Source organism: Ochlerotatus camptorhynchus, unplaced genomic scaffold (genome assembly GCF_037179485.1).
Source record: "Ochlerotatus camptorhynchus isolate MF236.1 unplaced genomic scaffold, CSIRO-AGI_Acam_v1.1 ptg000301l, whole genome shotgun sequence".
NCBI lineage: Eukaryota > Metazoa > Arthropoda > Insecta > Diptera > Culicidae > Ochlerotatus > Ochlerotatus camptorhynchus.
In genome coordinates this window covers 110,859-127,500 of record NW_027040789.1, presented here as the reverse complement: position 1 = coordinate 127,500, position 16,642 = coordinate 110,859, and the positions used below count along the sequence as shown (strand labels likewise).

Genomic DNA, 16,642 nt, shown 5'->3' with positions numbered 1-16,642 from the left:
CTTTTTTTTCCATCATTTCTGCATCTTGACATATAGTGCAAAATATGGCATTTTTGTCCCCTAAAACATATCAACAAATAAAAAAAAGTACAAAAAATCATTTGTTGAGAAAGTTGGGTAATTTTTTCTAGAGTGCATATTTTTTCCAAATAGTTTTGTCCATTGTCCATTTAGGTCCTTTTCAAAAATAAGGCTGAATTCAAATTGGCGATATGAAGATGCAACATGGCATAGGCGGTTATAAGCTAAGAGGAAGAGGTGACAATTGGCTTCTTCCTATTTTATTTCTATCTCTATCTCTATCTTTATCTATCTCTATCTCTATCTCTATCTTACGCACATGAAGTCGGCCAATCAGGAGCTGGTTACGTTTGACAGAAAAGTGGTCCATTTTCGCCCCCGTATTGTCACCTCTTCTCTTGGGTCATAGGGAACGTTTCTGCAAATTTTCAACCAAATAAAAAAATACAAAAATAAACCGATTTGCGAATTCGGAGGGAATTGCTCATATTATCTTTTTTGCTTCCCCCCAGAAGATAGTTCTCATTCATGTTTTAATCCATTTCCAATACTTATTGTGGTTTGCTGAAAAAATGTTTTTCTTTTATTTCAGTTATTCGTTATTCCTTCATGAAACAAATAATACAATGCGATGTTTTGAACAGTCCTTAATATTAAACGAACATGATCCACAACTCTGGGTTGAATATGGATCATTTGCGTATAATGTTAGTTCATATTGTGCTCGAACTATAAAATCGTCAGTTAAATCTAGTTACAGGTATGTAATAATGCTTATGGATACATGTATTTTATTTCATATGATATTTACAACACATTTTAAGCTATCTAACGTCCCAACAAGTGTATTATATGAACATTGCACACAAGAGTTTCGAAAGAGTGAACGCGGAAACTAATGTTGATCAGAAGGAGGAACATCACTATAGGGGCAATAATGAAGACGAAAAATGGTTGTACCATTACATGCTTGGAAAAATTGCCGAAAAAAGAAAAGATCAACCAATGGTTTATCTAGCACATTATCTTAAAGCAGCGAAGTGTTTATATGAATGTAATGCTACGTATCCAATCAAGGTAAATCATAGTAATCCATCTCAGCTATCTATAGAAGCATTGGAGCTTTTTTATCGAGCTAATGCAGCTATTATCAAATACACCGAAAAACATTCGTCTATTGGTAAACACGAAGCAGGATTATTCAAAAAAATATTAAAAGAGTTGGCAGTAAGTCCTTTTGCAGTAAATAGGGCTAAAATTAGTGACGTTACATTTAAAAGGAAACTAGTAGGATCCAGCGACAAAATTCAGAATGTTATTCCTAATACTTCAACGAAGATTGGAAGTAGTGAAGAATTTTCCAGATCAGATGAAAAATGCTACTTCACAAGTGACGATGACAAACTTCAAACTATACATAACATCACTGAAAATCGAATAATCGAATCTTATAGCGATAAAAAACAAGAGTGTGTATCTAGAAGGATATCGCAGGTAATACTTGTAAAGCTGTTTGTTGTGTACGATTAGTAATAATCAAACTAATATTAATTGTATTTAAATGTCCGTTTCAGGAAAGCATCCCTGCAACGAACACTACGACTACAACCACGAGTAACGCTACGAGTTCTTCAGGAACGGATTCTCCAAGCACTGATTCTGATAGCGATAGTTCAACAGATGATGAGGTAATTATTTCATGCGGGATCAACATTTCGTTAATAACGTGCTAAAAGAGCTTCCTGGTATTGAAAGTTAAGACTTACGCACAATGGATTAAAAAAATATAAAAAATAATTACGAAAATATGAACATTTTCACTAATTTCCTATGTAGGTACTACCGAACTATCGGTCGTGATTAGCCGAAACGAAGTAAAATTGAAGTATCGTTTCTGAATAGGGTACTGTACCTTGATCTGCCTAATTCCGCGCACGACCTAATACCGTGGAATTGACAATAAACTTGAATATTTTGCGTTGTACCGAGGAAGCACCATATTTGACGCATTTCCAAACTTTTTTTTTTTTTTTGTAGTGATCCAGTGGCAGCACTTGCTTAAACTCTACACTGGATCCCTTTTATTGATAAATTTTGCTTCTATGAGCCTCTATTTTAAATCAACACACAGACGTTCCTAGGCTATGGTGCCCGTTTGGTCACTGTTGTTTTTGTGCTGATCCAAATAGTTTTGATAATATAATTGCGCATTCTTTTTTTTAAGGTTGATTTTGTCCCAGTCTTGTCTTCTGTCGTCACTTATTTTGTCATTTTGTCTTGTGTATTAACCCCCACTTGTCTTGTTTATTGTGTCAACTTGTGTCTATTGTCCTTCCCCATCTATTACTCTGTCATGACTTATTTCATTGATATGTAAAAATAGTAATATCAATTACAGGATAATATGGTTATTTCTCGATTCCTTTTTTAAAGGGAAGCACCAGCTCCTGCAAACAATGCATCCGATCGTCGATCCGGCGCAACCGGCAGCACGCACACGCTTATCAATACACTGGAGTCGCTTTTTACGCGGGTGATACGTCCCGCGTGAAAAAAAACCGCGTAAAAAAAAACCGCGTAAATTCCGGAATCCGCGTAAAAAAAAACCGCGTAAATTCCGAAATCCGCGTAAAAAAAACCGAGTGAAAAAAGACCGTGTAAGAAAAAAACGCGTAAAAAGCGATATACCGCGTAAATTCTGAAATCCGCGTAAAAAAAAAACCAAAATCCGCGTAAAAAAAAACCGCGTAAATTCCGGAATCCGCGTAAAAAAAACCGCGTAAATTCCGAAATCCGCGTAAAAAAAAACCGCGTAAAAAAAACCGTGTAAAAAAAAACCGCGTAAAAAGCGACTCCAGTGTACCACCAGCAGGTAGAGGAAAATTTCCCCTATCTGATGATAGTGACAGCCCGCGTGGGCGAGCCACCAGTTAAGCCAAATCGACGACCAAACGCACCGCCTACAAAAGCCGATACGCTCCCTTGAAAAAGTTATCGAGATTTCTACTAATTAATGAATTATTGACAATTACCTCTCATGATCCTTGGCTCTGATTTTAACTTACCACTTTTTGATTATTTATCAAATACCTCTCCCAGAATATATAACTCCCCGATGCCTTGTTGGTTTCTGGTCTCATTTGGATTGGTCCTGAATTTGTTTGACATCCTGTTCGAAGTAATTCTTTGAGTTCCAGCTTGTACGTGTCTCACGTCATATGATTCGCCATTCATAAAGATAATGGGTTAAAAGGGAGTAAAACATACATAAAGGTAGATTAGTATTAGTTGTACTTGATCCAAAAAATAGAAAGAAGCATAGATGACTTAGTAGAAAAATAAATCTAATATATAACTAAAAGTGCAATGGATAAGTGTTAGTTCCGGGATCATTTTAGTGTTAGTAGTTATGTTAGTTTTGATCCGTATTCAGCCCTGCCGGCCCCTCCAGCACTATTTGCAGCAATTGTGATAAGATTATGCGACACTGCTACTACTACTATGTTAGATGTATGACTTGTCAATTTTCGCAACGCAATGTCTTTCAATAAATCACTCAATCAATTTGATGTTTGAAAATTTGCTCAAAAGGGCTTTGTTGACACATCATACCTTACCGAAAACTAAAGCACAACAATCCTAATTCTTATTTCAAACCTATCAACATATTTACCACATCTTTCCTAAAACTTCACTTGTTCGTAAGCGCCTGGTTGAAGATATGACTTTCGCTATTGACATTGTCTGTAATTAACAAATACACTAAATATGAAGATTTATTATACAACTTCATAGGCTAGTCGCCTCCCTAAGCGGACCCCCCGCGTCCTATCTCTTATGTTAATTAACTTTCTGAATTCTATAATTGAAGTTTATTTAATAAATAACTGAAATCTCTAATCTACCTACACAATCATAACCCATGCTTTTAAACTACAATTTAACGTGTTTCAAGTACTTCTGGCTTTTACATATATTAATTATATCTTTGTTCGTCCCAGATGACACCTTCAAGTGACTCAAATGCTTCACTTTGAAGTTAGTTTCCAAGCTAATTTTAAATTGTATATTGTATAGGGTAAATGTTCCAACTACGCTCTCACGCTTCCACTATGTGGCACCACAAAAATACATATGGGTATGTCACAATAGAAGCACACCACAGTCGAAATCCCGAGCCATAGTTCAAACACTTATCCCAAATCAAAATGAAGCACATATAAGATTAGTTGCAATACCATGTACAAAAATGATGTTTAACATTGTTTCCTGAGTAATAATTCAATGAAAACAACAATGAAAGCTTGTCACGCAAATAGAAGGAGCACTGTTGGGCACTTTCTGAAATATTTCAATAGTATAATTCCCTTGCAAACCCAAATGAATCTATCTGCGTAAAAATAAATAAAATAAGAGTGATTTGCGGCAAAACCCGCCAGTATCACACCCAACGTCAGTGCCTATACGTAAGCGTACTACGACGCGGCTCTCAATTAAAGGAGTAACAAGTGTAATACTATCACTGCTAGACTAGATCTTTGGTTCTCTCATGCAGTGGTTTATCAGAGAGGGGAAGCTCAGTAATCTCCATTGCCTGCCCATGACGCCATTCTATCGCGGCATGAGCCAGTAACGCCGACCATAAACCCACCGTCTCCAACAGTCCACTAGCATGAAATTAAGCTCGCCCACCAACAGCAAGGTGCAAAAACTAGCCAAGGGGAGGGTTATTTGACGCATTTCCAAACTTGATGTAATTTTACGTTATGATGACGAGCTTTACGTTATGGTGACTGATCATCATTGATGATTTCTGCTTTGCTTGCCTGGAGTGCACGTCGTAAATGAGTGATCAATATACTTTGGTGACATACTTCGTTCATTGTGAAGAGCAGGACAGGAGGATTTATGTGGAAGCCTTCAAATCATTGGCAGGTTTGCTTGTGTGTATCATATTCGGAAATGTAGCGTTGGTAGCTACAGTAAGTAGCTACAGTGTTGGTCATGATGGATGAAACTGAACAGTGCTGCCAAGGATTCAAGCACGATGGAGAATTGGGTGAGATTTTTCAAATTTATTCATAATTATTTTCAATAATATCCACATTGACCTGAATGGTTGAATTCGCTTATGGCTTTTTCATGAAATTAAATTTAAGTTAATGTCCCTACACTTGCAATTTGGATTGCAGTACTTAAGTGAATTCAAAATAATCATTTCGTTTTTTGTCGCAATATTGTAATTAAATTTAACGGGGCGGGCGTTGGCCGAATTTGGATCTTTCAGATATTATCCTAACAGGTTCAAGGGTATTTTCCCTCCCCTTGGCTAGTTTTTGCACCTTGCTGTTGGTGGGCGGGCTTAATTTCATGCTTTATAGTGGAGTGTTGGAGACGGTAGGTTTGGGGCCGGCGTTGCTGGCTCATGCCGCGATAGAATGGCGTCATGGGCAAGCAATGGGGATTACTAAGCTTCCCCTCTCTGATGAACCATTACATGAGAAAACCAAAGATCTAGTCCAGCAGTGATAGTATCACACTTGTTACTCCTTTGATTGAGAGCCGCGTCGTAGTACGCTTACGTGACGTTGGGTGCGATACTGGCGGGTTTGCCGCAAATCACTCTTATTTTATTTATTTTTACGCAGATAGATTTATTTGGGTTTGCAAGGGAATTATACGATTGAAATATTTCAGAAAGTGTCCAACGGTGCTCCTTCTATTCAAGGTTGCAAAGACTCATTTCAGCTAAAACAATGTTTTTCTAAATTATGAAATAATTAGATGCCATGATCAAATTTTGAATTGGTAGGATACAAGAAGAGGTTGCAAAGAATGTGTTTGACATATTAAACCTGTTTATTTCACTTCATGAGAGTCACAATCAGCGATTTTTCACAAACTCACTCACTCACTCACTCACTCACTCAGCGATCAGCAAATCGCTGATTGTGACTCATAGAAAGCAAAATTTACAGGTTTTATGTTTCCAACGCATACTTTGTAACCTCTTCTTGTAAGTTACAAGTGAAACATGCCATCATACCATCTTTTGGTTTTATTATTCCGAAAAACATTATTTTAGCTGAAATGAGTCTTTGCAACCTTGCTTCTATTTGCGTGACAAGCTTTCATTGTTGTTTTCATTGAAGTAAAACTCAGGAAACAATGTTAAACATCATTTTTGTACATGGTATTGTAACTAATCTTATATGTGCTTCATTTTGATTTGGGATAAGTGTTTGAACTATGGCTCGGGATTTCCACTGTGGCGTGCTTCTATTATGACATACCCATACGTATTTTTGTGGTGCGACATAGTGGAAGCGTGCGAGCTTAGTTGGAGCATATACCCTATATAATTAAAAAATCAGCTAGGAAACTAACTTCAAAATGAAGCATTTTAGTCACATGAAGGTGTTACCTGGGTCGAACTAAGATATAATAATTAGGTATAGGCCAAAATCAAAAGTACTTGAAACACGTTTAATTTCAGATTACAAGCACAAGTGCAGGTACTTATAAAGCTCGGGTTATGATTGATAAGGTGAATTAGAGCTTTTAATAATTTATTAAATTAGACTAATGAGATATCATAATCATCCAATGAACTTAAATAAGAAACTTCAGAAAGTCTAATCACATTAAGTAGATTAACAAAAGAATTAGGATACGGGGGGTCCGCTTAGGGAGGCAACTAACCTTTAAAGTTGTAGAATAAATCTTCTTATTTAGTCTTGACCTTTAATAAGAAAACGCAAGCAGACCAATAGCATTAAGCAGATTAACAAGGAGAGGAATAGTTTAGGAAATAAGTAAAACTCTCCTAAATAGAGATAATAATAATAATAATAATAAAATAAGTAAAAGTATAGGTATGTGACAATTAATAACTTTTAAACTTTTGGAGGTATTGTATTCCCCTGAGTTTGTTGTACTCGATTACTATATTATTCTCTCAATACGTGAAATCTCTTATATATGCGGTTAAAGCATTTGTTCTTAGTGTTCAAGTACTTACATTTGTAAACAGCAGTCAATGTTAATCTATGAACTAAACCCTACGTAAAATCGATCTTTCCTTATGTGGTATTGATGAATGTTTAACTTTTCGCGACTGTCGGAATCAACGCGCCTACGTCTACGGAGCTTACGCAGAAGTGATTCGCAATGCGGTAGGGCTCACCAAAAGTTTTTTTTTCAACTTCTGTAGTATAGAATTTGTTCGGTACGGCCGCGAAATTTTGAAATGATTGATACGTGCGGTAAAATAACTAAATTGAAACAAAGCTCAACAGTAAAATAAGTAGAATATTTAGGGAGGAAACCAAAATTAATCAACTTGCCAACATAGGCTATCACATTTATTTTGGTGGCACTCTTTAAGTGATAATAAGCTGTTTTTTCTCTACGGTTGTCTCGCGTGGCGTTCACAATTTGCGCGATTTTCGTATCTTACGTAATTTAGATGTTTAGCTCTAAACGGTTTTACTGACTCGAGGTCGTTCCTTAAGCGGTGTTGGTACAGGTTAAACCTTTGCCGACTGTCGGATTCAACGCGCCTACGTCTACGAAGCTTATGCAGAAGTGATACGCAATTCGGTAGAGCTTGTCAAACGCTTTTGAGCTTATGTAGCATAGAATTTGTTCGGTGCGGTCGCGAAATTTTGAAATGATTGAGGGAGGAGGGGCATAGTGAACAAGTGGGGCATAGTGAGCATCCCGTACTTTGGCCCTGGATCTCTAGCTGCATGAAACAAATCAACTGGCAGTAGGTTCAATATCATCATGATATTGATCCTACCACCAACCACTTTGTTCCGAACGGCCGGAAGTCCAAGCTGGTGCATGGGATGCTCACTATGCCCCACCTGTTTACTATGCCCCTCTTACCCTTACGTGCGGTAAAATGACTAAATTGAAACAAAGCTCAACAATAAAATAAGTAGAATATCTAGGGAGGAAACCAAAATTAATCAACTTGCCAACATAGGCTATCACATTTATTATGGTGGCACTCTTTAAATGATAATAAGCCGGAATTCGCGCGGTTTTCGTAACATACATAATTTAGATATTTCGTTCGAAGCGTATTTACTTATTCAATCGGTTTACTACGCGGATGTATCTACGCGCACACGTCACAGCATTTTTTCTATAACTATCTTGAAACAATACATACGGAATTCAGTGTTCAAGCGGCCAACATAGGCTAGTCCTTCTGCTGTATTGTCAAAGATAGAAACAAAATTCATTCAAATGGGTCAAGTCTTGAAAACTAAGCTGTCACGCCGCTCCAGCTTAATACACAAATATATATATATAAAAAAAAAACAGGTTCAAGGGTATTTTTAATTTTCTAGTTAATCTCACGCCCGTGTTCCATCACAACTTTGTGAAGTGTCAATACTCACTGGGTAAAGTTTAAAATTAAGGGTGAATTTGAAAGAAAGGGATTTTTGAGTAGAGCGCACGTCTTCGCTGTCTGACGCTAAGCCTGGCCAAATGAGTGGGTTATGGGTTTTATTTTGCACTTATATTTAGATTTGGAAATACCAGTCGGCGCCGCCGGGATGTTCTGAGGCATAACATCTCTGATCACGCCTTCCTTCGGATGGGAAGTAAAGCCGTTGGTCCCCGGTTCATGAGTTGATGGGTCGATAGGTAGGGTCCAGGTGTGGGAGCTGCCTTCCTGGCACGTCGGTAGCATTGGTGCTCAGCACGGAAAACAAGATCGACGGAAAAAACAAACCAAAGGAAAAAAAAAAATAATAAGAAAATAGATTTGGAAATTCTTTAAGTATTGTTTTTACGTGAGGGGGCAATGGGATTTTTTTTGCGTTTATAGTAGGACGCGGAGGGGCCGTTTAGAGGGAGCATCATTCGGTTTATGGTCTCATATAGCCCTTAACGTGGGTAGATCGCCTTTTCGTGGTACGTTACGGATCTAAGATCTACCACCGATTCCTAGTCCTGACTATTTAAAACTAGATGAACAGGGTTTTTCAGTAATCAAAGGAACGCATCTTAGTCACTGTTACTTTTTATGCCTTGTGATAAGTGATAAGTGATAAGGTTGCCGACGATGATCTTGAAAGAAGGACAACATTAATTAGTTAGTTTTCATCTATGTGATTCCTAATGTTCTATTCGTTTTTCCCAAGTTTGTAGGGGTTAAGACTGATGCATGGTCATTATCGGTGTCATTGCTTAATTTTGTTGTTAAGGAATCCAATTTTGACTGATAAAGGGGCGTGCCTTTGGAAAGTGTTCCAACACTTCGAAGGGTATAAATAGCGGGACCTTTCAATTAGAATCGATTCCTTGCGATGAAGGCAAGAATGACAACTGTATCAAAACCGATTACTTCATCATTTCTCAATAATACGACAGTAATACGACATACACTAAACTAAGGACACGAAAAATATGTACAATAGATCAAAGTACTGGTCGCAATGGTTTGATGTCCCGAACAAAGGAAAAGAAAGGTCTCTTATAAAATACTTTTTTTTTGCGTTTGTGATGGAGTAATTTGTAGGTTGCATACTGGTAACTGTTATGTATATATTAACTTGCATATTCTAATTACTTAAGGAAAACTATTTAGGAATTAATAGCTCTCCAATCAGGATTCTGAATAGGAAAAGCATGACAATTAGAGTATGTCCATCCAACCGGGAAAACCGGGAAATCCGGGAAAAAACGGGAATTCGGATTAACCGGGAAAAATGCGGGAAACCCCAAATTGCACCGGGAAAGATGATATATACTCATCCTTAGTAAAAAAATTGATTTTATTTTAGTTTTGTAAGCCATTATTTGGTCTTGAAGAATCCTTTAAACTTTTAAACTTGTAATGTTATTTATAACACATACATCATTATATTCTCTTGCTTACAACTTTCATATTATTATTTTCTCTCACTCGCAATTTGTTCGCGCCCGGATCAACCGATGATTTTGTCGTTGTTCCTACTACAATAGCTAAATTTATAGAATTTCATATGGTTGCTTGAATATATTGCTTGAATTCTTTTGCAACAGTTTTCCTAGTGAAGTAGTTCTAGTATAAAGGCTGAGCGAGACATATCCTGTTACGTAGCTACTTCAAGATAGAGAAGCAGATTCATGCCGTCTCAAACTCCTTGCAAACTCCGATCATGCTTGGCATGCAAATTTTCGACAGTGGACATAGAGATAAATTAAACATTAATTTCTGCACTTGTAGCATCCGAGCTACCCTCTATATTTTAGAAGGTCTTACGCTGTCCTTTACAGTCAGCAGTAAAGCCATAAACTGTAACTGTTGGGTTTTTGCAGACTTTCCAAAAACATCTGGAAAGCCTAGCAGTAAACAATCATCATCACCTTGACAATGCATTTAGCATTTTCAGGTAAACACCCCTGCCCTTCATTAGAGTGCGGCGCAACGACTCAGCGTAGCGCACGCCCATGTTTATGTTTGGGTTTTCTTCTCTACGCCTTCTCCACTCGAGTCAGTAGGTAAATTGTAAAACATAGTATTTAAGTGAGAACGTATAATAAAGAAATGTCATTGTGATTAGGACCAGAGAAGTCCAAGCACGGAGAAGTGCTTCGTTTTCATCTCGATCTTCGAAACCTACACCCGAGTATATTTGACACTTTGTGCTAACCAGATACCAAGATTAGGACATCTTTTAATACCGAGGTTAGTCTATAAAACATAAAGATCTGAATCCATACCTCTCACTCCAAAACAAGCATGGAAAATAATTTGCATTCATTTCATACATTGATTTACATTCATTTGCCTCTAACTTTTTTCATTAACAGCATTCCGCAAAATGATGTATAGAGCTTTTGTAGGTTTTGTTATAAGCCACAACTTTTGCTCATAATTAAAATCTGTATCTCTTATGCATCACGAACTAGAGTGGGCAGAACTTGTTACTGTTTTACAGTAAATGTACAATACATTCACTGAAAAACAGTAGTGGCTTCTGTTCGCTCTGGTTCGTCGTGCATAAGAGATACGAATTTGACTTGTTAACAAAAGTTAACAAAACCTACTAAAAAAAAACTGTATAAACAGGGGTTTTTCATGATGCCAATAAGCTCTAAACAAAGTTTTTGAACAAATATGGGCTAAACTAGCATTTGCAAAAATAGGTCCAACCATCATCATTTTTTAGGTCCAACCAAGATCAGTATAGGTCCAACCAACATCATAATTCTTTGCTGAATAAAAACTTTTTTTTAAATTATTTGTTCATAATATTTAACTTTTTATGTTATTATTAGAAATAAGAAAGGTAGATATTTCCCCTAATCACGCATTTTTCATAATTATATGTTGAATTCATAAAAAAAAATACGACATGAATGTTGACGTTGTGTGAAACCGGCCTAAATAGGTCCAACCATCATCAGTTACCCCACTTTAAAAATGAACACCATAGTCAAATATACAATTCTTTGCTTCACCAACAACCATTGTAAGGCGTCTAGCATCAAAGTTGAGGAAGTGAATCTATTACATCTCAAAATCAAACGCATTATTTTATTCAGCAAGCGCTGTAATCTCGATATTTGTGTTGCATTGGACAGAAATAAAATGGATGGGCAAAAGTCTAGATGAGGAGAGATGATTGATTTGTATAGCTGTATTTTCCTGGAATAGTTAAATCGGTTTTCAATCGACATAGAATTCCATACTTCTTAGCAATTTTCTTGATGACGTTGTCAATGTGAGAGTTGAACTTAAGATTGTCATCAATAATCACGCCAAGATATTTAATCTCCTGAACGCGATCAATAGTCTCATCATCAATTACAACAGAGAAGTTCTCATTTAATCGATTCCGCGAAATTACCATAAATTAAGTTTTACTTGTATTCAATTTTAACTGCTTACACTTCAACCATCTACTTAGATACTGCAAATCTTTATTCAAGTGTGAGACGGCAACTTCTAAATCCTTAGCTGCAATGAATAACACAGTATCATCTGCAAAAAGATTAATGTCGCAAAACCGTAAACACGTCGCAAGTCTTTTTTTTTTATAAATGCGTTTATTTTTTTCAGGCTCATTTGCCGTAGCTTTGCGGAGCCGATATTCATTGTTTAGGTTACAAAATTTCTTAAAACTAACGTTAGTAAAGCGGGGGCCGATTACTCGCGGCTATCTCAAGGTTAGGGGTAACAAATTGTAACAAATGGATGGCAGGGTAGGGATTGAGAACACAAGGTTTGGAGAGCAAGGTGCTCTTGATCTCGAACTAAGCGACCAACTGATGAAAAAGACAAACATGGGGGTACACCGATGGGCAGCCAACAACTTGGGGGAACACAAGATGACACTAACTACTAAATCCTCAGATCTATCCGTTTTAAAAACACATAAATTAAATTGAAATAGTCGAGATCTCGGCTCGCCAAGATGTCTCTAACGGGCCGCATGGGTTGTTTTCCTCGGGCCCTGAGGGATGCGGATAACTCGGATCTAGCAACACAATGGAGGGTGCATGACCAAAGCACGTGGTCGATATCGTGATAGCCACTACCACAAGCGCAAAAATTGCTGCCTGCGAGCCCGATTCGGAAGAAATGCGAGTCTAACGAGTAGTGATTAGACATGAGCCTTGACATGACACGTATAAAGTCACGGTTCATGTCCAATCCTTTGAACCATGGCTTGTTCAATACCTGTGGGAGAATAGAATGTAACCATCTTACCAGATCACTCTCATTCCATTTTTGTTGCCAGTTGGTGAGGACGTGCTGACGGGTAATTGAGAAAAATTCCGCAAAGGCGATTTGTCGATCAAAAATATCGCCTTCCGTAGCGCCCACCTTAGCTAATTACCCGGAATTGAGCAATGAGATGGGACCCAAAGTATATTATAGGAGCAGTTAGATAAAGTACTCAATTTAGCTCTGATTTCGGTCAGGAAATACGAGGAGTGCTTCATCGGCCTCATTGATCGAATAGCCTCCAACGAGCTAAGGCTATCAGTAAAAATGAAATAGTGATCAGATGGTAGTGAAGCAATTTACTCTACTGCGTAAAATATGGCTGCTAGTTCCGCAACGTATACGGAACAGGGTTTTTGCAGTTGATATGAGGCGCTATGAAATTCGTTGAATACTCCAAATCCAGTGGAAGCGTTTATAGTTGACCCATCTGTGAAAAAACTCTTATTGTTACTAACATGGTGGTACTTGTTTGCAAAAATTAAGGTAACAACCATCGACCGATGGTGATCTGGTATTCCACGGATTTCTTGCAACATGGTCAAATCAAAATTTACAGAGGAACTATAAAAGTCTTGGAGGCAAACACGAGAGGAATTGAATGAAGAAGGGCCAATCTCCAGCGTCTCGTAATAGAGACTCATGAATCTTGTTTGAGGATTTCTGTCGAGCAGCTTCTCAAAGTTTTCTATTACCAATGGGTGCATTACTTCACAACGGATAAGAAACCGGAAGGACAGTTCCGCGAAACGATCTGTCAGTGGGAGAACACCCGCGAGTACTTCGAGGCTCATCGTATGCGTCGAGTGCATACAGCCTAGCGCGATTCGGAGGCAACGGTATTGAACCCGTTGCAGCTTCAGGATATGTGTTTTCGCCGCGGATTGAAAACAGAACCGACAAGATGGTTGTTCGATACAACTTGATCAGATCTTCCGGGTGTGCTCCCCACCAAGTTCCAGTGATTGTACGAAGAAAATTGATTCTTTGTTGGCATTTTTGTTTCACATACGCAATATGTTTTCCCCCACGTGCTTTTGGAATCGAACCAGCCACCTAAATACTTGAAAGATATACTTTGAGTGATTGTTCTACCCTTTAGTTGAAGCTGTAACTGTGCAGGATGATGCTTCCTAGAAAAAACAACCAACTCAGTTTTCTCCGGAGAGAATTCGATACCCAGCTTCATAGCCCAAGTAGACAAATTGTCTAAGGTATCTTGCAATGGTCCTTGCAGATCCGGTGCACTTGGCCCTATAACGGACACAACCCCGTCATCTGCAAGCTGCCTTAGCGAGCAATTTTCATCAAGACAACCATCAATGTCTTTTACATAAAAATTATAAAGAAGGGGGCTTAAACATGAACCCTGGGGGAGACCCATGTAACTAATTCGTGAAGTTGTCGAGTTTCCATGAGAAAAGCTCATATATTTCTCAGACAACAAGTTGCTCAAATAGTTGTTCATAATTGGTGAAAGCCCACTATCGTGGAGTTTATCCGAAAGGACATCGATACAAACAGAATCAAAAACCCCCTTAATGTCCAAGAAAACTGAACCCATTTGCTGTTTTTACGCATAGGCCAGTTGAATTTCAGTTGAAAGCAACGCAAGACAGTCGCTCGTTCCTTTGCCTCTCCGAAATCCAAATTGCGTATCTGAAAGTAAGCCATTCGACTCGACCCATTTGTCTAGACGAAAAAGAATAATTTTTTATAATACAGGACAGCATCGCGATGGGACGGTACGAGTTATAATCCGACGCGGGTTTACCGGGTTTTCGAATGGCGATAACTCTTACTTGCCTCCAAGGTTGTATAGACTCATTTCAGCTAAAACAATGTTTTTCTAAATTATGAAATAATTAGATGCCATGATCAAATTTTGAATTGGTAGGATACAAGAAGAGGTTGCAAAGAATGTGTTTGACATATTAAACCTGTTTATTTCACTTCATGAGAGTCACAATCAGCGATTTTTCACAAACTCACTCACTCACTCACTCACTCACTCAGCGATCAGCAAATCGCTGATTGTGACTCATAGAAAGCAAAATTTACAGGTTTTATGTTTCCAACGCATAGTTTGTAACCTCTTCTTGTAAGTTACAAGTAAAACATGCCATCATACCATTTTTTGGTTTTATTATTACGAAAAAAAATATTTTAGCTGAAATGAGTCTTTGCAACCTTGCTTGCCTCCAGTCATCCGGAACAATGTTGTGCTCCAGAAATTGATTGAATAAGTTCAACAAGCGTCTCTTCGCGACGTCTGGGAGATTTTTAAGCAAGTTGAATTTGATTCTATCCATTCCTGGAGCTGAGTTGTTACATGAGAGGAGAGCAAGTGAGAATTCCACCATCGAAAACGGGGAATCTATTTTGTTATTACTCGACGGACGATCATACATACGACATACCAAGATTAGGACATCTTTTAATACCGAGGTTAGTCTATAAAACATAAAGATCTGAATCCATACCTCTCACTCCAAAACAAGCATGGAAAATAATTTGCATTCATTTCATACATTGATTTACATTCATTTGCCTCTAACTTTTTTCATTAACAGCATTCCGCAAAATGATGTATAGAGCTTTTGTAGGTTTTGTTATAAGCCACAACTTTTGCTCATAATTAAAATCTGTATCTCTTATGCATCACGAACTAGAGTGGGCAGAACTTGTTACTGTTTTACAGTAAATGTACAATACATTCACTGAAAAACAGTAGTGGCTTCTGTTCGCTCTGGTTCGTCGTGCATAAGAGATACGAATTTGACTTGTTAACAAAAGTTAACAAAACCTACAAAAGCTTTATACATCAATTACAGAATGCTGTTTAAGAAAAAAGTTAGAGGCAAATGAATGTAAATGAATGCACGAAATGAATGCAAATGATTTTCCATGCCTACTCCAAAATCATGAGTTCAATCTCACCCGGATAAAGCACGAATGATCCGAGAGTTTGAAAATTACTATAAATAAAAAATACTTTCCTTGAAATTTTGCTAAGCATTCTCAAATCATCCTCTTGAAATCCTGTAAAGATTATTTTAAAAATCATCATTGGAATTTCCTTGCATTTCTCTTCTGAATTCCAATCCCCAATTGCGAATAACATAATTTGACCTTACTACATATTACATACTGTATTCTTTAGGGTCAACAGTTAACCGAAATAATAATCTATGCTTCAAAGTAAGGATAAAACACAATCATGCGATAAAAATTGTGACGGTACTTGGGATATTTTACTATATTTAACTGTTTCAAATAAACTGGGAAAACTAGGTTAGACAACTGGAAAACCCCGAAAAAACAAGTTTTTAAATTCTTAAATAGAATGACCAGAGTGCGTTATCTTAAGGTAAAATCAGGATATACATTTTTTTTTTCATTGTCTATGATCTCGAGATATCACAAATTTTCTGAGGTTTCGAAAAAAAAATAAACTCTGGTTCCGATATCTCTTCGTCATCTTGAAAGTTTTCCTAGCCTTATATGTTGGAAAATGGTTTAGGAATCTTTCCAAGCGCTAGAGATTTTTTCAAAGACCTGAATTTCGATAAATCTTTGAAGGCCGGAAGCTTTAGTATCGGCAAACATCGAAAAATCATGTAGTGGAATCTTCTTTTTTCAGAAGTCCTTTTCCAAGCCCATCAAATTGTATTTTCTACAAGTCTGGAATCAGCTAATTTCCAATCCCAGATTTTAGATAAACTCTAGTTTAAAATATTTTTTTTCTATATTTTAGAATCATTAAATGTTTCTCGGACTGTAAACTTTCATTCTTACATATCGTTAATTATTCTACGCTTTATTAATTTGTTTGAATTAACGATAACGAATTACTAAGTACTAGCATTAAACAAAAAATGT

General features: G+C 37.3%; 1 protein-coding gene across 2 annotated transcripts in view; it reads left to right on the top strand.

Annotated features, from left to right (window-relative positions):
• The window catches only part of LOC135707022 (calcineurin-binding protein cabin-1-like), a 340,814-nt gene that overhangs the window by 275,660 nt on the left and 48,512 nt on the right, over nucleotides 1-16,642 (top strand). For both annotated transcript variants that reach the window (XM_065228739.1, XM_065228740.1), the window contains exons 15-17: nucleotides 614-781; nucleotides 846-1,515; nucleotides 1,596-1,709. In XM_065228739.1, the coding sequence (XP_065084811.1) occupies nucleotides 614-781; nucleotides 846-1,515; nucleotides 1,596-1,709 (952 nt within the window). The remainder of the gene's footprint in view (nucleotides 1-613; nucleotides 782-845; nucleotides 1,516-1,595; nucleotides 1,710-16,642) is intronic.